Source organism: Ambystoma mexicanum, chromosome 7p (genome assembly GCF_040938575.1).
Source record: "Ambystoma mexicanum isolate Mex_15411 chromosome 7p, UKY_AmexF1_1, whole genome shotgun sequence".
Taxonomy (NCBI): Eukaryota; Metazoa; Chordata; class Amphibia; order Caudata; family Ambystomatidae; genus Ambystoma; species Ambystoma mexicanum.
The window spans coordinates 856,335,496-856,360,150 of NC_090939.1; the positions used below are offsets into that span (position 1 = coordinate 856,335,496).

Consider the following 24,655-nt stretch of genomic DNA (forward strand, 5'->3'; position numbering starts at 1 on the left):
AGTACTGTAACATGTCACGTGTGTGTCAGTTTCAAAGCTGGGGCATAGCATTGATCTTTCGTTTCGGAGTCGGGCTATATTTGGGCTACTTTCCTGGCCTCGTGAGGCTACAGGTAGGCTTACCTTTACGAATACTGCTACAATAGAGGCATTGTTTTTTGCAGAGGTGCGGTACAGATGACAACATACAGAGGTCCTCCTAAGAAATCGGAGAGGACATCTGTATGTTGTTAGTGGTACTGCAACTTTCCAAAATATTATGCTTGTTTTAAATTGCTGTTCCATTAGCTGTTTGAAGAAGATGTATGGGCAAGTATTCTTACATTTTATCCGTGGAAAAATGTAAAAATGTCCTATGGGCTAAGTGTTCCCAGGGTGAAATCATGGTTTTGGAAGAATTTTCACGTGCATTGCTTAAGTCAGTTTTGTCATGAAAGTGTGTTTAAGAATCTGCATTTTGGAATTAAAATCAGTCTGAAAGGCTGACCTGCAAAAGACAGAGCGGTAGAGTTAACTTGGGTGACAGGGGGCTGCAAACAAGCGCTGAGCCTGGCAGAGTTCCAGTGGAGCATCAGAGAAGAGCGAGTATTTAAAGATAGTCGATAAATCGAGGAAGGGACGTCAGCTGTTGGATGGCCTGCAGCTAGTAGCCGAATTACATCATCTGGCAGCTTAGTAGAGCATCCAATGATGGTTTAATTATTGAAATCAATTGCTGTTTCCAGTGGAATATTGCTTATTAAAATATTGCATTTTTCTGTGGGTTTTTATTGATGGCATGCCTGCATCTCATCTGGCTCTTGTTTTTCAATGGAAGTGTTATTCTATGTCAAATATATTTAATATATTTGCTTTTCTTTTTCGTGGCTGGATGTGCCTTCACCATGGATTTCCAAAGGCTTTGTGTGATGCGTGTTCCAATGGATGTAATGTATTTCAATAGATAGGATGCTCCGCTGATATGACTGATTGCCCGCGAAATATGTCAGGAGTGGATCCCGGATTCATTTTTAATTGTATGTCTTGCCTGCAGTATATGTTTAGATTTCTCAACACAAAGAAGTTTTGGTCCTCTCAAATGGCTCCCGCCAAGCTACGCCACTGAGGTCTGAACTGAAGTATTTTGAATTATTGTTGGAACTGATATTTTGTAATTTATTGGGATTCATTTATAAGGGAAGATCAGTTTAGCTAGTTAGAAATTAATGATGTATACTTGCACCTATTACTAGTGATAGGAGTGCATTTATTATTTAATCATCTATCAATGTTATCATCCGACTGCTAAATGCTTTGCGCTTTCTCTGATGTACCATTAATGTGTCTTATGATATAATGAAAGGGCATCTTTATAAACTTCTTATGAGAATAAATTAAGCTACCTAAAAATTCAATTTAGGAGTCAGGTGGCATCCCAAGAAATGTATATCTGACTTTACAAAGCGCCTATGAAGGTCAAATAAAGGAGTAGCACAGCTCTTGTGTGGGCCTCTGAATGCAGCTCTGCTGCGCTGCTTTTACACAGCTCTAGGACGGGTAGGAAACAGTTCATTGGAGCTGCTGATTATGGAACCTTCAAGCATGTCAAAGCTTAAGGGCAGATAGTCTCTCAGTTGTAGATACTTCAAGAAATGTGTTTTTCGGAAGTTGAACTCTGTTCTAATTTCATGAAATTAGACGATAATCCCACCCCTGTACATTTGGGAGTAGGTCTACAGCACCCATTTGTTCCATTCAGTAAGCACCCAGTATAGCAGTGTTGGATTTAAATCAAGGATGTGCCAATCGGAGCCTCCTGCCTCAAGTTCTCTGTTATCCTATTATAGCAATTTGTATATTCTCGTATGATCTTCTCAGCATGATTCACTTTTGAGTTGTGACTGAAGAGGAGAACCTTCATTGTTTAAGGATGATCAGAGCGCTGTTCCATTCAACCCATACTCTTATATATTCATTATGTGGCTGTTTGCTCAGGTAGTAAAACCTGGTCACACCTTAGTGCATGAAAATATCAGCATGGGGCTACTAACCCCAATCTTCCCCAAGAATGATCTATTATCCTCGTCCTGCGATTAAACAAGTAGTGACACATGGTGTTGTTTAAGCCCAGGCTGTCTTGACCGTTCTGGAGGAATAGGAGACACTGATACTTCTAAAACCTCAAAAGCCTGTTCATTTTAAGACATTTTCTTCTCATTCAAAGGGCGATGGTCAAGCATGGAAAACTTCAGTATTTGAAGAAAGTTTCTAGACGAGAAATATAGATAGCACTGTATTGATCCCCAGCATGTCCAGCGGTGGAACATGTCAAGGGACTCTTGTAAGCTACAATAGGGAAATCTGCTGACTTTCATTAAAATTCATTATTCCACATATCTGAAAGGCAAAGGATCATCCATGCCGTGCTCGTAAACGTTCAAGTAAATCTCCGGCTTCTATCTAGTCTTGGAAGAGGATCCATATGAAATGTCCTTAAGGGTGTGTGTCCCAATCCGACTCCCTGGGAAATCTTGCATGGTCCTCGAATTTATAGTGCAGTTCATTTAACTTGTTTTCCCTCTCTTGCTTTTTATTGGACGCTAGCATTATGATCCTTCTCAGAAAGCCTTTACACGAGCAAAAGGGTGAGACGTTGTCTTTGTCAGAGGTAAATTCTTCAACCACTCCCTCAATCTGTTTTTTTTACACATGTATGTTTAGAAGGACTTGTCAGGGTAGTGCTTACATTGTTGGGACCTGAGACCTGGGTGTAATCCATTATTAAAGTACATTGCACTTCTTAAGTATCCACCAGCCCGACTTCCTTGCCCTGCGGAGTGTGACTCAACTTCTGTGTTGTAAGTTTCCCCAAAAACAACTGCATTCAGAGCAAATTGAAGCAGAGGCCTAGCAATATTCACACAAAGGAGGATCCCCTGCAGCTGGCTCTGTATGCATTTTCTAGGGGAATCAGTCCTCTGTATTTCCCCATATAAAAAAAACCTTCCTTTGTGTCACATTATAGCTTCTCCACACTCAGTTCTTATGATATAAAGTGGCAACACCTCAAATAGCTGGCCCCCCAGGGTACAATACAAATAATCAGACCCAAAACTGTTGGAATTAATCTCTGTCACACCTCCAAGATAGGAGTTTCAAGTAGCACAGTTCTGCCATAATATAAATATGTCCGTCCCACCGAGATTATTTTGCAGCACTTGATTTAGTTTGTGAGACTATTGACAATAAAGGATATCGCCATCTGGGTGCTTGCAATCCTGTTGCTAGGGGAACAATATTGTGTGGCAAACCCCACACTACTCTTAATGGAGACCAATGGGAATATCCATCCCATGGGGGAACAGTATCCAAGCTGCTTCACAGAGTTTGCTACCACATGCTATCTTCATTGTGGAGAAGTGGTGGGTGCTGCTAATGGCCATGTCCAAATATAGTAAACAATATAGTTAAAATAAACTACTGATGTTGTTGTGCTAGTGCTGGTTGACTTTTGGCGACACTCGAGCTGGGTAAATTAGAGGTGGTGATGTTTTCGTTGGGTGAGGACAGGAATGGAGGTGGGTAAAGGCGGAAAACCAAGAGGAACCAAAACAATCATGGAGAACTAGGACTTCTGGGAATATGCTCATCACACACCCGAGGGTGATTAAAGTCGGAAGGCAATTACTGGATCAAACCCCATGACAGATATTGTATAGCAGAGAAAGGAGATTCGACAAAGCTGTAAACCTTAAAGAGGGAGGCAGATTCTTTTGGTTTTAGTGGAGAGAAGGCTCTGTTATACAAGATGAAAGAAGGGACAGACACCCCCGCAATTGGTGCATCTGGCACTCCCACCCATCTGTAAGGAATGATAAGCAGAGAAAAAATAAAAAAAATAAAGTGACTCCGTTGTAATGCAGGAGAGGAGGGGCGGCTCGCGCAAGCCCCAGACTGCCTAGGGTCTCTGCATTGGCTGATGTATTTTATTGGTGCAGCATTGTGCTAAGTTTGAGGAAACGTAGTCCTCCAAGCCCAAAGTAGGAATGTTTGTAGTTATGTCTGTTTGTAGAGGGACCCCTCTGACCATCTTGCATTGTACTCTAAATAATTGCATTAAATTATTAATTATGTTAACTGTTATTGCTTTGGTCTGTTATCGAGATATTAAACCACTTAGGTCTTACCACATGTCCACCAAGCTTAGCTTTGCTGGATACATTATGGAGTACGGACTGCTATTGTCTTAGTGTTTTCTGATATCCACGAAGGTTTTCCTGCCAGCATGAACTGCAGTGGTGAAATGTGGAGAGATGAAAATCTGGGCTTTTTAGTATTGTATGTGGCATTTTCCGTGGTGTGCTTGAGGATCTCATCCCAAGAACCACCGTTCAAAATTCTTGCAAAACTGCCCCCAAAAATGATGAGACAGTGGCCTTCTCTGTGAGGAACTTTGTGAAAGATGTTGGCCAGCTGCCGTCTCAAACAATCCATATTTCTGGTTGGGGTTGAATTTAAAAGTTCTCGTAGGCATATAGTCTTTTTGGATCATTCCTCCAGATTTCTCTTTGCTCGGGCAGCCCTCAGGAACCCTTGCACTGACAACACTGTCTTACTAAGGGGGTCGACATTTCCTACTCTGACAAGAGTTCCTACTCTGGATTCTGTTCCTGCAGTCATGTGTATGTGCTCTTCTACAGTAATTTGTCTTCTGCCACGTTTGGACATCAAGGTGTCGAATTGTGTTAGAGATATCTTGAATCTGAACGCTCATGTTGGCTTGGATCTGCTTCAGGTCAATTGGGCGTCATTGGGAGGGTGCTGGAATTGACACTATGCTAGAAAGTCTTCCTCCACTTTCCCTCCAAACTCTGAATATGGCAGTACAATAAAAGTTGCAGTAATTCCTTTACTGACAGGTTTTTACCACACCATACTGCCATATTCTGAAAGAGGCTCTTTGCCTGGATGTGTGATGGTATCCTCTGAGTCAGTGCGTCACTGCTCCTCCATTTTGTGGTGAGCGCCATCTTTGGTTGCTTTGTAGTGTAGTTATCAAAGCTCCTTTATTTCTACTTATTCTCCATTTGCCGCAAATATCAGGTGGCGGCCCTGCGTAACAAGGTGTCCAGGACTTGGGGGTTAGGGAACTGAACGTACTAACCATCCTCCCCCCCCAAATTGCGATACATCAATATGCCTTGTGGTGAAGGCCAATTTTTAGGGACATATGTTTATTCCTAAAGGGAACTCAAAGGGTCAATCATGAAGGCAATGTTTTCTTTTTTCCAATGCCTTTTGGTTTTTTTTGCAGTAATTGGGATTTTTTTCAGCATCTACACCCAATAACACACTGGTGCCCAAGACCAATGGGATATCGCAAGGACTGCGTACCAGGGCCCAACATCCCTTATGCCAATACCAACTGCATGCACAAACCTATTTTATGTACTGTCAATATATCTGTTGGTCTGATGTATCTATAACAAACGTGGTCATAACAAACAAATTCATGCCGGTGTCTGAATACAAGGTGTGTCATGAAGGAAATGAGTTGCTGGGCTGGTAAATCACCACACACAGGTGTGAGTACGTCAGGCAAACATTTGAAATAGACCGCATGGATTGCATTTCTTGCTGGAGCGACGTGAAATTGCCAGATGGGGCATTCACGTTACTTCGGTTGTTGTTTTAGGGGGATATCCCGCTGCCCCCACTTACCTCTCCAACCGCCCTCCCTTTATTCTATTAAAAAAAGAAAGTTATTTTCGGTATCCAGTGATTTTACCAGAAATGATTTTTCGATGGATTGTTTAAAATAAAACACTGATATTTTTATACGGGGGTAAGGGGTTACAACGGGTGCGGATTGGGGTGGGAGCAGATTCAAAACATAGAGAAACGGGGATCTTTGGGGTAGGGCAAATAAAAATAATTAGTTGATTTTTTCAATTGATTTTTTTCTGTAAATATCCATCAGAAAAAAGTTTTCAGTAAAATCCCAGTGACCCTTTTTTTCACTTGGAAAATATTGTTTTCTGCATAACCAGTTTTAATGGCAAACAAAAAGACTGGCCTTTGGAATAAATACATTGCATGTAAATCCTGACACTGTTCAATCAAATTGGGGAGAGATGGGTCATCCAGACTGTTAAGCCTCAGCATGAAATGGGGCCTAGTTCTTTCCGTGTGAATACACTGCCTTGGCCTGCGTCTTCTCTTTGCACTGAGCAGCTGCCGTCGCTATGAACTGCAGTATTATAAACATATGCCATGTGACACATACTAGGATGCAGGCACTCATAACTGAATAGAAAAGGCCTTTTTACTTGTGTAATCGAACATCTTGGAAGCATGAAACATATGCTGCAAGAACATTGGAATCTGTATTAATGAACACAAGGTTTCAAGGCCACAATACAGAGGGAGGTGATTTCTGCATGTTGTAGAAAGACTGCGCTAGTATGCCTGGAGCCGTAGGAAGCCTGTGATGCTTGCACTGTACATAACAAATGTGGGGTGCACACCAGCTCTTCTCAAACACCCCTCCATCTCATCAAAGCCATACAACCTTTCCCATCCCCAATGGTCTTTATTTCTACCTTTCACCATCGCCTGAGAATTTCAAGTAATTACGCTATGTCATGCCTTCTTGTTGGATTACACAAGCTACGATCACAGTATTATTTTTTTTTATTGAATACATTAAAAGAGAACACCCATCAAATTATCAATTGACTATAAGCAACATATGTTCCCTACCCCTAATATTCCAGCATCAACCATACCTACATATGCCTTAATTGCACTTAATTGCATTTCATAAAAGATAAATCCCTGGTTATTTTGGCTTCCCTAAGTTAGGCCCATTTGTAAGACTTAAAGTTGATGTTAATGTTTCATTTAGTTTGCCCTTACTGTTTTAATTAGGCACCAATTCGCCATCCTTCTTTTATTTGTCTGAGAGTACTGGGCCAGAATGTTCATCTCCCCAGGGAGTATTATTTTTACATCATAATATTGGATGCAGAAGCATTCAAGCGGTTCTAGATCTGGGTCTAATCGGAATATCATGAAGGGCGCATATTCCATGCTCAATTTCATGACTTAATGCTGTTATTTTGGCCATACAATTCCTAATGACTACCTAGGAGCTATACATTTCATTTGATACATTTCCACCATATGGAAGCAGCATCCCAAATATCTCTATCGGCGTCAGAGCTATAATGATATATGTTATGTTATTAATAACACTCTTAATACCCAGAGGTTTCTAAGCACGGACCCGGGGATCGAACCCGTGTTGCTCCGTGTCGTCTTGCTTCCAAGGCGAACACGTTGCCGCTGAGCTATCCTCCCAAGACTTATAAACCAGTCGGTCTGTGGGGCTGTAATCACTGCATTTCCAACGCATTTAAACTTCTTGAACAGGTCCATGAAATAAACACTTACCAGCAATACTTGGTGTAGGGTGGCAAATTGCACCTATTTCAAACAGTGGCCCGTAAAATGCGACTTCAAGAACGAAGAGTTAAATTATAGATATTGTTTATTCATACACAAATATGTCCGGTTTTTCCTCTAAACTATATGTGCTTCCTTACAATAATACTTTTCTTGTTGGTTATTTCTCAAAAAACATATGCTCAGTAATGGAAAAATGCTGGACTAAATGGTGATTCCTGAAAATAATAGCTCCTCAGTGCGTGTTTCCCCGCTTTGTAGCTTCCTCACGAGGAGCATTGGTAAGTCAACTAGACTGCTAGAGTAGAAGAATTCCAGTGTGCCATTTCTTGGAGGTCTATTAGCTGGTCACTTTGATATTGATGTCTTGGCTTGTTCTCCAAGGTAAGCCCACCTATGCCTGCCTCTGGCAATGCAGGTGTAGCGGTGAGCCACTCTACTCTTCTGGCAACCAATAAAAGAGCTCAACCCCCAGAAACGCAACCTACACACTCTAGCATCTTGGAAATAGATGGCATGAGAAGTAATCTGTGCCCTGTAAGCAAAGAGGTCATTCTGTGAATAAACATTCACTGGACAACTCTGCATCACTGCCCAGCCCATGCCTAATCAATATATTGACTGCCTAACTTTGAAACTCAGCAACTATCTGAGAATGCTGCCTGCTCCCAAAGGATACATCCGTGGCCAATGCTATGGAGAGATTTGCTACCAATTACTGCCAGGTAATATAGTATTTGATATTTATTTATATATATAGCGCACCGAACCCCTAGGTATCTGACTGCATTTCTTACAGATACATATGTTGCATATTACATACAGTTAAGACACTAGGAATGAAAAAAGATATATAACAGACAGGTGCCGAGAAGAGCATTATCATAAGGTGTACATGTTATTACGACTCCTGCGAGGTGAGCCACCTTTTTACCTAATTCCTGAAGTTCAGGTAAAATGCTTCTGCTCTGGGGGCTACAGGCAATGTGTTCCACCTTTTAGCTGCTAAAAAAGGAAAACTACTGCCCCCTGCTTTCAGAAGCTTGAACCTAGGGATCATAAGGCAGTGTAATTGTGACTTATTGTTTTGGTGTCCAGTACTGAGTAACCATACACTGCTCCCAGCAAATACAGAAATGGTACCTCTGAATGACAAAATCTCAGCTATCAAATGACAATCAAGGTGTGCAGGTGCAAGTAGCAGCTATCTGCAAGTCACCCATCAGCATCAAAGGGATACCCTGGCATAGTTTGTGGGGCGGTCACTTACATTGGCCCTCATTACAGCCCCGGCATTAACCAATGGCGCTATTAACGCCATGGTTAACGCCGGTAACTTACTGATTCCGTCATGGTGAAATGGGGAAATACCACCCCATTCCAAGGTTGGCGGGGCAGTAATTCCCCATTTACCATTGGCCCTTCCTCATTCTCATTTTTGCCCCTTAGGGCTCAATGGGAAAGGGGATGGCGGTAATTACGGTACCACAAATTGCGGTACCGTAATTACCTTCAAGGTCCCTTTGCGGGTCCCTACCTTAACGGCTCGTACAGACCAGCCGTTAAGGTCGGGAGCCGCAAAGGGACCTTGTAGTAAGGCGTAAAGGGGTTAACGGCGCTGCAACCTTTTTACGGCGCCGTTAACCCCTTAACGCCTGGGTCGTAATGAGGGCCATTGTCTTTCAAGACCTAAGGGCCGGGAGGATAGCTCAGGGGAAACTCATTTGTCTTGGAAGCAAGACAACGCAAAGCAACACAGGTTCCATTCCAAAGCAACACAGGTTCCACTCCAAAGCAACACAGGTTCCATTCCAAACCAACACAGGTTCCACAGGTTGGGATCCATGCTTAGAGACTGGTCTCCAGTGTTGAGCGTGTTATACAGATGAATGAATTACATTCTAACATGCATTTAGGTTGGTGTACAGATCTCTGGTCTCAATGCTCCTTTTGCTTACTCTTTCTGGGATAGCATTGCACAGATCCTCTCCTTCATATTTCTGGGGACTTTAATGTTTGCATTGATGAAGCCGAACTCCCAGCTGCGCTGTGATGTAATTTTCTAGAGCAAGGTACAACAACTCAAAAGTTATGCTACTAGCCAAAGTCTTAAGGCCACTCACACACGCGGAGTGGCGGAGAGTGGCAGTCTTGGTCTGCCTCCCCTACTACATTCCAGTCTTTCTTCAGTGCGGATCCAGTCTTTCTACAGTACCTTTAAAAAACGTACTACCTCCGCGGAGCGGACGCGGAGTGGCGGAGAGTGGCAGTCTTGGTCTGCCTCCCCTACTACATTCCAGTCTTTCTTCAGTGCGGATCCAGTCTTTCTACAGTACCTTTAAAAAACTTACTACCTCCGCGGAGCGGACGCGGAGTGGCGGAGAGTGGCAGTCTTGCAGTCATGCTAGGCAAGCCGGCAAAGACGCTTACTCTACCGCCGGCACAATCAGAATCAGAAGAGGACACGGGCAGACGCTTGAGAAGTGCTAGCGTAAGTGCCATTGCCAAAAAAAACACAACTACAGCTATGCCAAACCCCCCCCCTCGACACAAGCTTGCCACAGGACGATGCCTCTCAAGATTCAACGCAGAAAAACCCTTTAAAAAGGATTAACATCATAGCGCCTGCATCAACGACCCATTATTCTCTACCACGCCAGGCTTTGAGGTCACCGGTCTTACCTAGCAGTGTACGGCCGTCTTCGCCCAGGGGGTCTCCCCAGTGGGTCGGGGCGGAGGCAGAAGGACCTGTAGTCGATCCACCGAATGTATGTCAGCGCCCGGAGGACTCGGCTCTCTCCCTCCACCCGCGTCTCTCCTCGGCCTTGACCGGCGCTCCGCCACCTCTCGGAGGAGACGCGGCGTTGAGATCCCGGAATGGCCGGTCGGAGGTCGACGCGGGCGCTGAGGAGGAGGCGAGGCGGCGGACGTGCCCTCCGCTTAGGGCGGCGGAGGAGAGGGCAGCTCCAGACGGTGCTCTGAGGCCCGTATCAGCGGCCCAGATGGGGCTCGAGCCCGCCCGACTATCGGCCGCCCAGGCGTTCGTTTCGCTGCAAACTCCGCCCCCATCCGTGTTGACGGTGCAGGCCCAGATCCACCAGGGGGTGGGGAACGCAGCCAGCGAAGAGGAAGACATGCAGACCCGGCCCAACGTGGACCTCGCATCATCTCTATCGACGGTGGTCGAAGAACCGGTGGGGGAAGAAGATTTTACTCCTGTAAACCAGAAAAAAAGACCACGACTCACCGGTGTTCCCCCCCTAATAAAAAAAAAAAACTATAATAAAAAAACACAGGAAAAAAAAAAAAGAACCAGAAAAAAAAAAGACTGCCACTTCACCAACAAAGCCAGATCTTAATGACCATCTCGATAATGCAAACAAGAACGGTAACTTAAACCCTATAAAAAATTCGAAAAAGGGACCAAAACAACATCAACAACCGTTAAAACTTTTGACGGATTTCTTCCGCAAACATTCAACGGCTTTTCAAGGTCTAAGGCAAGAGTTGACCGATGAGGAAATACTGGCAGTGACCTCTGAAAGCTCCCCTCCTAACAAACAACGTAGATTGAATCCCTTATCTAACATCCCTCTTTTGCGACAACCAGCAGCAGTAGACGACCGCATGCTATCTCCAACCAAAGAAAATGACCAATCTGTTGAACTTCCCCCAAACATGCGGGCCTCAACGAATGAAGCTGCCACAACAACGCCATTAGCACAATGGCGGTCAAACGGCTCTGACACCACCGAGGCTGTACTGGTGCTAACCGAGGTTAACAGCGATCCACCGTGCTCCAAAGAGAGAAACTCAACACACCCGGCCACTTCGCAGCAGGATGGAGCTTCCAACGAGTCATTTTCAAATGATTCTATGGCTAACCAAATTCCACCCACGTTAGCCAAAACTTCATTGACCCTGCTCCCCTCTCCAAAAGAAATTTTAGAAAAAGAAGACTTGAACGGTCACGTCGAGGAACAACCACTAGGGAAAGACTCAGTGAGTAAGCCCCCTCCCTCGGGGAGAGATGAACGCATCAGAACAATCAACTCCCCCCCTGATCACTCGCTGACGAAAAAGCCTCCTTCATCGCACAAAGTCAACTTACTGCCTGAAAGGCCCTTGGACACCTTTTTCTCCAACTTAGACACTTATAACCACTATAGAAGATACTCACTAGATCACCTCCCCAGAAGATCAAACTCAGGAATGTCATCTATAAACCCCTCGACCACACGGAGCAGTAGTCCCCCTCCACAAAGCCCAACAATTTCAAACGATCCTCCACCAAAAAAACTAGACATGTGTACTTTGATGTCGGCACTGACAATCGCTCTCGCCCCATTCACCAAACTCTACGAGACTATCAGTGAAAACTTGAAGGATCAAATATCAATACAGGCGACTATGTCAACTAAATTGACCTTTTTAGAAGGTTACATAATGGCTCGAGAGCAGAAACGGAAGCAGGGCGATTTTCTGGAACCACAACATCTTTCATCACCAATTTCTAAAGGAAACAATACCGAAAAAGAAGTGTGCATGCCGCCTATCCATACATCAGGTGAAACAAAAGCCACTCAAACGGTAGCATTTATTGACTTAACAACGTGCTCCGGCTCGCAACCAACGGCTGGCAAAACCATAAAAGATCACTTTGAAAGTACAACAAAACTTACGAGTATTTCAAACCCTGAATCAACAACTCAAAACCAAGCTCCTTCTAAGACTAAATTACCACCATTGATAAAACGGTTAGCAACCCAACCAACCCCACAGCTTACACCGAAAGTCATTCAAAGACCACCTCTGGAAGAAAACGATCCACCTAACCCCTCACCAAGAGGGGTCCAAGAGTTCTTAATTCACGAAGAGCTGATGAACATTACACAACATCTTACAGAGTATTCGACACCTCCTTCAACGAAAGAAAACCTCAGGTTCGACAAAGCCACGCCACTTGCTCAACAACAAACCAGACCGAATGTAGAAGACGCAGGACTTGAGCCTTCATCCTCAACCTTGAAGAATATTAGAAGGACCATCACCAGGAAACAAGATGACGACAGGAAACATTATGCTTCCCGCGTCCATCGCGACAAAAAGAAAACATCGCCACCCCGAAAGCGTGAAGAACGATCGCGCTCTCATCGCCAGATGAGACGAAATCATCACCACGATGAACTTAACCATGTTCCTTTCGAAGTCGGACAACGACCATCTCGTCCACACAGACCTTACAACAGACCCATGACAACGAGAAATACACCTAGAGCCTTATCGCAAAAAGATCCTCATACTAGATGGATTCTGAAGCTTGAGCAAACTCAAGAAAACCAAGACAAAGAAATCCTAAATAGAAGATCAATCCTTGATCTTTTCAGCTACATCCCCAAACTATGTGCGCTGAAATCTGAGGACATCCAGATAGTCGATCCGAGCCATAGGGACCACAAGGCAATTTCCCACCTCTATATCTCATCCTCTGCTACTAACAAAATAATAAGAGCAGCAGTCGAAGACCTGCAAATCATGGGGTATGATTTAAGAGAATCTACAAGGGAAATAAAAACTCGTAAAAATGAAATACATGAACCTACCACGATTCGCCCAAAGGGAAAAACTGACATAAAGCACGCCCCCAAACAGCAGCATGATTCGTCAAAAAGCACTAAAGTCATCGGAAGACGCAAAGATGTACTATATTCAACTGTTCAGAACGCCCCGGCATTGCAAATAACCACTCAAGAAGAACGGCAATCAACAGATTTAAGGAAAACCCAAAGGAAGGTTCAAAACGAGACCTACGCAAACGTGGTAAAACCCAAGACAGCCTCTACCCTTGAGACTATGTGGTCATGGCTGCCTAAGGCCTTGAAGTCCCAGCGCCAAAAATAGCCACCAACGAATCATATCTACAGCGACACGGTCAACAACCATCAGACTCAGATTCACGACCGAATAAAACTTTGTTCATGGAACACCAGAGGCTTTTACCACTTAACCACCCCAAGCGCCATCAACTGGTATGAATACGACATCATTTGCCTCCAAGAGACGTGGCTACTTCATCCTCCGATCATTGATGGGTTTGTGACCAACATAGCAGCAGCGAAAAAAGGATTAACCGGTAGACCAACAGCCGGCCTATTGATCGCAATCCGAAACGATCGTGGTCTCACGAACATAGAAAAATTGAAAGAGACCCAAGATATGTTAATGATAAAGCTAAATTGGTCATCTGCCACAGAGAACTCCGCTGGCTATTCAAGGTCGATGGTTATCATCACTACATACTGGAACCCGGCCACGACTAACACCTTGAAATTTATTAAAGAAATGGAAAGAAACATCGACTGGATCCACTTAAATCAAAAAATCGACCACATACTTATATGTGGGGATCTCAATATTAAATGTCACAACCCTGACAACTCTTCTTGTGCCAAACGGAAAGTCCCAGCCACCGACCAAAGGGCATCTAAATGGCTAGAACTAATGGAATCTAGATCTTTCCTAAACCTTGATCACGCTTTTCTCGATTTAAAGAGACTCCCAACTTGGGAAAGAGCCAACTCCAAATCTACAATAGACCATATCTTTGTCTCGCGGCCACTACTAAACCTGGTAACTGCCTTCGATGTGAAAAAAACAGAGGAGAGTGACCACAACCTCCTTGAAACTACCTGGATCTCAGTGGCGTCAAACAAGAGCATGATGCCAAATAACATCGACCTAACATCGCAAGGCACAAGATTGAAATTGACGGAAAAAGCAATAAACTCGTTAACATCAACGTATAAAGCTCTTACTGCACAAAATCAAAAGCCACCGGCTGATTACACTCCATTATTGGCAGCCTTTAGAATCCCATGTGGAAGGAAAAGAGAAAATCATTCTCAGAGGAGGCACACATTCGACAAACTTATTCAGGAAAAAAAGAGGGAACTAAGGAGATCTAAAAGACTCGCCCTGACACTAAACCAACCCGCAGCTGGCCTAATAGCTGAAAAAACCTATAAAAATTGGCTGAGAAGTTATCGACATAACCTGTTCCAGCAAGACGCGGAAAATATCCTCAGGGCAATAAATGGCAACCATGCCAGAGATTTTTGGACCCTCATCCACTCGGCTACGCCAGGAGCCCCTCCCGACCAATTAAACGGAATTGCGGCTGCAGTTTGGGAGGCCCACTTTGAAAATTTATTCAAAGAATTAACACCTACTGAGAATAAAACACCCGAAACTACCGCTGCATGGATCAACATCACCGACCGGGATGAGATTCTGGCACAGATAAAGAAATTAAAACCATCCCGCGCCCCTGGCCCAGACGGGATTACAAATGTTGATCTTAAAACCCACCCGGAAGCGTGGTCTCATCTCCTGAGTATAATTTTTGCGCGTTGCGCAACTTCCAGATCAATTCCGCCATCATGGACCTGCGCGAACATAGTCCCCATCTACAAAAAGGGTAATAGAGCCGATCCATCCAACTTCCGACCAATAGCTCTTTTGGACTCAATAGGGAAACTATTTGGGTCCCTCCTCCTGCAACATTTCCTCAGATGGGCAATCAATGCCCCTTGTCAAGATAATCTTCAAACAGGATTCAAGAAGAACCTTGGTACGAACGCGAACATTATGATATTGAACATACTGAAAAATAAGATCATCGAAGGCAAATCAGATTTATACATCACGTTCATTGATCTAACTCAGGCCTTCGACAAAGTGAATCGTACTAGATTATGGCAGAAATTAACTAACTGGAAATGTCCACCGGAGATTTTGAATCCGATCAAAGCCTTATACTCAAATACTTCAATGAGAGTAAGGCTAAACCAACAAGGGTTCCTGTCGGAGGAGATAAAAACATCGAGAGGCGTGAAGCAAGGCTGTCCACTCGCCCCAGCACTGTTCTGGACTTATCTGGGGGACTTTCAAGCCTCCGAAAAATTAATTCGTTCCTTTCCACCGAAATTGAGAGGAACCCTGATCAGCCGCTTATTTTACGCCGACGACCTGATCCTATTGGACCAGACTCCTATAGGTCTCCAACGACAACTAAATAACCTTCAAAGGTATATGGAAGAAAACAACTTGGAAATTAACGTGTCCAAAACCAAAACAATGAGGCTCCAAAAAACTTCAAGGAAAGCAGAAAAGTCCAACTTCTGCCTCGGTTCCATTCAAATTGAAACGGTGAATAGATTTAAGTATCTAGGAGTCACACTAGACAGCTCTGCGAACGACAAATCAATGCAAGAATCCCTTATCGATAAAGTCAAGAACCTCGCGATCCAGGGAAAGGCAATTGATCGTAAGTTTGGCCGTTATTCCTTAATCCCTGTAAGGGACTTCTACAAAAAGAAGGTCATTCCCACAGTAACCTACGGCACAGACGCTATGCCTAACTTACCGGCAGAACTGTGGCCTAAATTGGAAGCCCTATTCTGGAGGAAAATCTTGGATCTCCCGAAATCGACCCCGTTAGCCCCGCTCAGAAGAGAACTTGGGTTGCTATCCTTGGGAACCTCGGTGGCGCTGAACAGTGTTCTACTATACAGGAAATGTATCACGCCAGGGACTCCATACGCTTATCGCCTGATAAATCAGGAACTGGAAATGAAATCATGTAACTCACTGTTGAAATGGGAATCTAACATGCTGGCCCTCCTCCACACAGCGGAAAGTTGTAAGGAAGAGCTGATAACCAATCCAGTAAAAACCTCAAAAAAAATCAAAGAGTGGGACTGGATTCAAACTATAGAAACAGCAAACAAATACAAACTCACCAGTCACCTCCCGCCTTTCTTCAAAAAACAGGACATATTGCAACCATACCTAAAACTTTTTCCAAGCAGAACAGCTCGTCTTTATTTTCTGAGAATTAGACTAAACCTCTTGGAGACAAACGAGATCTTGGCAATAAGAGGTCGCTCAAATACAAGCCAATGTCGTCACTGTAAATCCCCGAACGAAAAAGAAACGATCCGTCATCTCCTGCTGAACTGCCCTAAGACTCGAGAAATCCGTTGTACCTACTTGAAGAACTGTATCTCCGATTTCTCAGCGACCGACGAGGTAAACTGTTGGAACAAGTTGATTGCAGGTGACAAACCGGGCTGGGCCCTGGCTACCGTAAATATCATGCAACACATCATTAATTTAAAGTGTTCCGCAGAAGCTCAGCAGTCAGCTGCTAATCTGTCGACCTCCTAAACAAAAGATAGATACAAGCAAGATCGTCCTGTACGCAACTCCGTCTGACGCACTGGACCTGTTCGTCAAGACACCAGACGCGTCACTACCAGTCACTACCAGCCATTTGCCTTCTCCTGCTTCGAGTTCCGGCACCTACCTGGAGCCAGTAACTAAATATTGAAACTATTTAAAGAGAAACATCAGTTAACTATTCCCTGTTTTGTAAAAAATCCGAAGTGATTAAACAATAAAAAAAAAAAAATAATAAGGCCACTCATCACCAGATGTAAACGGTGGTCGTTTTAAAAACAAAATACAGAATTGTGTGCAAGCTCTCAACTAGTGAATTAAAAATGTTTGAAAAGGCATGTCGTTTTGCACAATCTACATCAGCAAGCCCAGAAAGCCCAGAGCCAGGGGACCTCCTGCTGTGCATCTGCCTGTGTGCACTGCATAAAGCAGCTGTACAGAGAAGACTTAAGAAGCTCTGTAGTCCCCGTTTATATAATGGGGAATTGCAGGACTTCAAGCCCCAGAATGCCAAGTTAAAACCAGGACTGGGCAAGTCTCTCCTGGATAGAATGGATAATGTTGGTGTGTATGATAAGGTATCCTGAGCAGCAGACAGCAGTCACACGAGAATGCAAGAAGTCACTGAAACATCATCAAGGCAAAAACACAGATAGCACAAATTACCTTATATAGTTGTTATTTTGTAATGTGCTACATTCTAATAAGACATTGGGCCTCATTATGACCCTGCCGGTCTGGAAAAAAGGGTGCCGGTAACCTTACCAGAACCCTTGTTTCCAGACCGGCATATTACAGGTCTGCCTGCGGGAGCCGCCGTGCCGCCAGCTCTGACCCTGCCAGGCACAGCAGCCATGGTAGGCAGACCGGTTAAGGAAGCACCGGCGCAGTTAGCAACGGTGCCGGTGCTTCCGTGTCCCCACTCCCATACAGTCCAGTGGGACTCTATGGGAATGGGGATTTACAATTTACCAGCTCCTGACTTTCCGGGCTGCCGGGGTTGTAATCTCACAGTGGTACCGGGAAGTCAGGCACCGGTAAATATTTACGGGTCCGGCGGCAACCCGCTGGTAGCACCGGCACGGTTACTGCCGTACCCGTAATGAGGCCCATTGTTTCAAAGCATGGGTGGGGAAGAGGGGAATGGGAAAAAGTGAGAGGCCGTTCTAGACTGGACTATTGCAACAGTCTCTTTCTCCATCTTCTTACTTCCCCTCTCCGACCTCTGCAACTCATCCATAACAGAACCAAAAGACTTATCCTTGGCCTCAAGCCCAGGGACCACATCTCTCACTGGCACTGAAATCCCTCCACTTGCTCCCCGTGGCTGCAAGGATCAAGTTAAAGACCCTCTGCACAGTCCACAAGGCTTTCTGGGGCCGGGGCACGCACTCTCTACAACTCTCTCTCCCTAAATACTCTCCTTCTAGAGGCCTCCGCTCGGCCTCCTCCAACTCTCTCCAGGTGAGCCAATTTTCTAAACAGAGATTTTGGGGTAGATTTCTTTCCTCTGCAGGTGCTTTCCTCTGGAACAGCCTCCCTCCCTCTCTCCATCTTGAACCAGATCATCTTAAGTTCTGGAAACTCCTCAAGACCTTCCTCTTCTCTTTCTCCTTCTCTCTCCCTCTCCCTTGCTAACCCCCTCTCTATTCTTGTCTACTAGCCTCCTCCCTAACTCAGCTCTGTTTGCTGACTGGTCGCCTGCCGCACCTCCAGAGCCACACAGCTCTCAGGCTCCCCCGCAAGTCCTCGCACTTGCCCTTAGGCCCCTGCACTCCTCCACCACTTCTGCACTTCTTTACTCATTCCTTGAGAATGGTAACCTCTCGGCACTTAACCCAGGGCCTATGACTGGGCTCATCCCCCTCCCTTTCATTCCATGTCCGGCACTTACGTTACCTAGAATGCAATGGGCCTGGTCTGCCAGGCTTAGTACAGTAGTTTTTCTGTTTCTGTGTGTCCTTCTCCTCTCCTCCCCCCTTATCGCCTTACCATCTGTCACACACTTGCACTATTGAACCGTCATTGGCTGAGAACAGTAGCTTAAGGAGTGTAGGTTCTTCTCCGTCTCCTCCCCTTTCGCACCTTCCCTTTTGTCTTACACCTGCACTTGTAGTAAGGCTGTCAGGCCAAGCTTGCTAGTCATTTTTGCAAGATCATTCGGAAAGTTCAAGGCCTAAGAATGACTTTATATTCCCCTATTTCCGCCCCGCCTTGAAGCACTTCACTTGTGTATAAGCACTCAATAAATAAACAATTACAATAAGCAGGAGCTAAAAGCAGCTCCTAGGTACCAGCACTAACCCGTGAGCAGGAACTACCACTGGCGAACGAGGAGCTAGTATGCAGCGTTCCAAAAATCTAACTTCCACATAAGATGCAAACTTAACATTTTGGTCCATTATCTATGGCCTTTTATTCTATGCATGTTATACAGAAGTGTCTCAGTGCTCATTTATACATCCTCACAAATGCACAAAGTCAATGCCACCTAGGTACGTTTGATCAGAATCAGTTGGCTCCAGGAGCCAAAAGTAGCTCCTGGTAGCTGATGGTGTCAAACCAACAAGGCTCCTCCAGGCTACAGGTAGGAGCTAAGTAGCTCCCACATCGCCTCCACTTAATCCGTGCATTGTTTGGCTCTTTCTCTGGGAAACGCACCAAGCATCAGATAAGACTTTACTTAAAGGGGCAGTGCTCCTTCCCTTCCAGAGCTGGTGATTCTCATATCATAAAGAGGTCCCGAGAGGATGCATGCGCGTGACAAGCTGTGCTGGGGAGGGCCGGGGCTGAGGCTGTGTGGTGGGAGCTGAGGAAGGCGGGGCAGGCGGATGACTGAGGGTGGGCGTGAACAGATTTCATTTTGCTCAGAACAGAAACTTGGCTCTTTAGATAAAGCACAAGGTTTGAGTAATCTGATCAGCTGCTGGACCCACTCAGTGCTAATTAGACATTTAATTATTTGGAACAAATCTCGTGATTAATAAATAAACAGCACAATAATATACTATGTAGAAGATGGATGGAGAACAAACACATGAATGGTTCGTTTGATGCATGTGCAATGAGCATATAATATGAGTATATCAATGGCCATCAGTGAAGAAACTGAAGCCTCACCGTTGTTGATCAGCACGTGGAGCGGCGAATTCTTTTCTTTGAACCGTTGCACACACTGGTGGATGGACTTCATGCAGGCCAAATCACAATACAAAAACTCCACTGCAACACAAAAGACGCAGTGTTACCCCCGTAAAGATTGCGCTCGGAGAGCTACAGAATTGAATTGCAGGCAGGAAACAATGAACAACAAGGATGTGCTGCATGGAGGGTTTCTGGGTAAAATGAAAGCTGCCCGTGCCCCTTGGAAGGCAGAGGGGAAATGCCCCCCCCCCCCCGCTGTGCCCGGATATCCTTTGCCATCCTCTGCACTGTCCGCATTCATCAGAAGTGCAGAGCATGGATAGGGAAGACACCTGGGAAGCATAGGCGACACAGGCGGGTACATACATTACCTGTAATGCCACCCGCCAACGCACCACCCACATTCTTTTCTATGCATAAATGAGACGTCATCGTTCTCACTTCATCCTTACATTCATAGTCTATGGCATAACATACAAAACAAACCACAGACACAGAAAAACAAAGCTGAGGAACATACAAAGTCAAAATAAAAACTCGTATGGACTGTGCACCTACAGAGAGCAGAAAACGAAAACATGCAGAAGGAGTTACATCCTAACATTCCATTTCTGATTCAAGTAATTCATGTGTGCGCGCCATCGCCATCATTTGTCAATCAGGTGATGGCGACCTTAACTCTCTCTGATTGTATTCTCACAGAAGCAGCTGTGCATAAGGTTCTTTACTCCCATGGGCTGGCCGTGCTCGTCCCATTTCTGTGCGATATTTAGCCATGCAAGGATAATGGATTTATGGAATATGGGCCTCATTACAAGTTTGGTGGTATTTTGGTGTTAATCTGCCAAATTACCACCAAACGGATTTACCGTTATCGCCAGTTGGTCCGGTGCAATTACCACCGGATTGCAAGTGGTGCTTGACGGTTTTAGTACACATTCGGGTCCATAGGACTTCATGAGGATTTCGGCAGAATTACCGACGGTGGTAATTTCGCCGAGTTTGCCAATGTCAGCAGTAAAGTGGTGGATTTATCGCCATCTTTTTGCTGGAGGTGAATCCTCCACTGCACTGCCTAACTTTTAGTTTGGCGGTGCGGAAATGCGCCGTTAACAAAGTCACTGCTCCGTTACCACACTGACGTACCTGTAATGAGTCCCATAGCAACTTGGGATTTATTTTATTTTTATTTATTTATTGCATTTGTTACATGCCCCAAGCCAAAGGTTTCACAGCGTTGGTTACTTGGATACTTAGCTAGTTGCAGGTTAAGTTACATCACAGACAAACATTTACATAAACATGTTGCATGCACTGAATTGAGCAGTTCAAGCTAGCAAATCCATCTAGAGACAGAATAGAACACAGCCTAATTGAATTTATCAAATAGCCATGTTTTGATCAGTCTCTTAAAGCGCTGATGCGAGGGTTCATTTCTGATGTGAATTGGAAGGGAGTTGCACAGCTTTGGTGCAACTACTGGGAAGCTGGAGCGCCCAGCCCTAGAGCTCCTAAGCCTAAGGACATTCAGGTGTGTGCTAGATCCAGAACCGTAGGACCTAGTTGGCCTCTTTTGGGTGACTCAATTGTTCAGGTAAGATGGGGCATCATTGGTAATACATTTATGTGCAGTGGTAAACGTCTTAATTAGAATGTTAGCTTGGATAGGGAGCCAATGAACTTCTCTTCTGATGTGGGAGATATGTTAATTCCATTTTTAGTCCAAAGGCTACCGTAGGGCTTTTGAGATGTCCCTTATGACCAAGGATCCAACCTAAATATTACACTGTTTACATTGTACAACGCATCATGTTTAAGCATTTGATAAACAGGCATAAGACCATTAGCTAGGAAAAAGAACAAAAACATTTGAAGCAGCCAAGGTCAATGTAAATGAGGCTCATTTGATGTGGAGTGTAGTATCACCAGAACAAACGTTTCTGTGTTTCAGCAGATGACTGGAGAAAAAAGCACAGCCTTGCTGAAAAAATAATACTTGAGCTAGCTAACTGGGCAACCTCACTGAAAGAAAACTCTGTGGCCCATTTACTTACTGGACCATGCTTATGTCCCCTGCCTAATCGCAGGTGTGTTGGGAAAGGTGGTCATGGAGGATAGGTACAGCCATCCACTCCATGATGCCGGGGCCATGGTAGTGTGGGGATGATCCCTTGGTCACCCCTCAAAACCTGTGTCAGGCACGGTCTCGCCAAATTAGTTACAAGACATCTGACCCTTTCAGAAATAGCCAAAGTTGCCTGAACGCTAGCTAGGTCACTTAGCATTACAAGCTTCTGTGTCCCTGTGAATAAGGCCCCAAAGCTGAAAAACATTCCTCAGTCTGTTCAGAAATTTGGAATCCCAAAAAATTACCAACATCCACATTTAGAAACTGCTCCACAGAGGGCTGGCTGCAGGAGAAATGTTGGACCCACCTGTTCAGCGCAGAACTTCAGAGTTTACGGGCATCTGTAGCAACATCCAACATGGCGAACCAGCTTATTACAGTCTCGGTCCATCAGGACGCTAGAGACCTGTGTTCCTCAAGTAGGAACACCTGAAATCAAACCGCAGTCCCAAATTCAGATTCGATGAGCAGAGGCTAAAACCAGCTCCCGGATAACTGGCATCACCATGTAGGCAGTAGCTGGCACTGGGGCACTAGGAGGGAGTGCCAGGACACCGCAAACCTAACTTCCACATGAGCTGCACACTTTCACTGTTTGCTCCATCACCAGATGTGTCCTAATTCTTCTTTTTTTTCATTCTCAAACATTCAAAGTCAATGTCACATTTGCATGTTCATAATGCACCACTTTGCATGGTGAGCCAAAAGTAGCTCCTGGCAATTTCTGGTTTTAAGCTAATCAGGCTCTTCTGTGATACAAGCAGGAGTTAAATAGCTCCCAGCAATTTTGAACCCTGCAAGCGTATACTTATAACCAGCCAATCCTGCACTAACATGGGAAATCACGCACCTGTGCAGACCCCCGTGGGGAGCCCAACCGAGGAGGCGGAGACAGGGACTCATTTAGAAGGAAGCCCAAAAGGAGCAGATTTGTGGGACTTTGGTGAAGGTACACGTTTGGTGTAGGTCAGAGAAAGGAGAGGCTGATGGAGCAGGAGGAGTTGGTGAACGGAATAGCAGAGGCATTGCAGACTGACATAGAATCTGAGGAGGAGGCGGCAATGAAGAAGTATAATACAGGATGGAGGAAGATATAAGAGCTGAGGAAGAGGTGGTAAAGGAAGAGCAGAGAGATTAGAGGAATGCATACACTCTGAGAAAGGAGGTGGCGAAGGGAAGAGACGAGAGGTTGGAAGAGGGTGCAGTAACTGAGAAGGGGGTGGGGGAAGGTCACAGAAGATAAGTTATAGTAAACTCTAAGGAGTAGGTGAAGAGAGGAGCCATGGATTAGAAGAAAGCAGGAGAAGTTGAATGGTAGGAGAGACCTGAGAAAGAATTAAGAACATGCCAGAGGAAAGATCAGCACAGAGAGGGAGGTGTGCACCCTAAATTTAAGAAGTGTGCAAGGCAGGTGTGGGAAGGAAAAGCATGTGGTGAAGTGGTGATGAGTTGCTAGAGGATACGGTGATTAGCCAGGCACCCTGAGGAGGAACAGAGAGAGAAACCCCATTAGCAAAAGCTCACATTGGGACAACAAGGAGGAAGGCCAGAGTGGATAGACAGGCTATCAGCATAGGACCCCGAGAGAGGCTAGCTTTTCAAGGGACTGAGAGACATCCCCTTCTACCGCCAGCTCATTCAACCTCATGGCACACGCCTATAAAGTCCCCCCCACTTCCATCCAGATGTGATGGTCTAAGGCCTGGCGGTAATTTCACTCCACCATCCAACACTGGTACCAAGCAATAGGGAATGCATGTACTAAACCAGTAAAGCAATTTCCTGAGGGGTCCGGATAAAAAGCTTGACCCATTACACCATCACTAGGAAATCCAGAGACTGTGAGTCACACTGGACAGAGATTCAGAAAGACTTACAAAACATTGTGTTGGCTGACGAATACCTTTTCTTTGTTTAAGATACAACCTTTGTATAACATCATGTTTTGCATTTGGGGAATTTTTAAAAAGACTCATTTGTTTCCTACTATTTAGAAGGCGTGCTATTCTGACAAATTTAAAAACCAAAGATAGGTTGTCCGAGAATACGATATAAGAGAAGCTTGGCCTGAGTAAGGTGGGAGTCTGGGTGGAGAAGCCTTGCATCTGTTTTGATAAAAGACCCAATCTAGCATTTAAGTTGTGATTTTCCAAACTTGTTTTCGCATTCCCCCATTTGAACCCTTGCTTGAGAACCAACTGAATAAAGATTTGTCGCAAATCGAGGTCTTGAGTATCATGGCTCGGTTTATCCCATGTGCCAGCACCATCAGGACCCTTTGGCGAGCTAGGTACCATTGCCCTGTCAATTACTGCAATTGAACCTTTACCAGTAATTGCTTTGTCAAACAAAGACCCTGAACACATCCAAAGAGGAAGCAGTAGTGGGAAGATGAGAAAGAACGCCCTGAATGCCATGCTAAATTGAAAGAAACTCATAATTTGATGAAAGGAAAGGAGGAGTCCCTTATTTTACAAATGGCCAATATCCTTACCCAACCAGAATATGAGAATGCATGTATGCGAAATAAATGGACTCCCTAAGCACTTACGCCTCTCCCCAAGTTTCCATATACACCTCCAAACTCTTTAGGCAGACCTTGAAATATATTGAGTCACCAAATTTGGTGATCCCTCAAATAGGTCCAGATATTTTCGGGATACTGGTAGCCTAGGAAAGAATGCCAGAAGCGCCAAA

At 44.8% G+C, this 24,655-nt stretch overlaps 1 protein-coding gene across 5 annotated transcripts in view; it reads right to left on the bottom strand.

Annotated features, from left to right (window-relative positions):
* The window catches only part of DHRSX (dehydrogenase/reductase X-linked), a 1,538,459-nt gene that overhangs the window by 674,971 nt on the left and 838,833 nt on the right, over positions 1-24,655 (bottom strand). For 4 of the 5 annotated variants that reach the window (XM_069637025.1, XM_069637028.1, XM_069637027.1 and 1 more), the window contains one exon: positions 19,807-19,908. The exons of the other annotated variant lie outside the window; for it this stretch is intronic. In XM_069637025.1, coding sequence (XP_069493126.1) covers positions 19,807-19,908 — 102 coding nt within the window. The remainder of the gene's footprint in view (positions 1-19,806; positions 19,909-24,655) is intronic. 5 annotated transcript variants of the gene reach the window in all.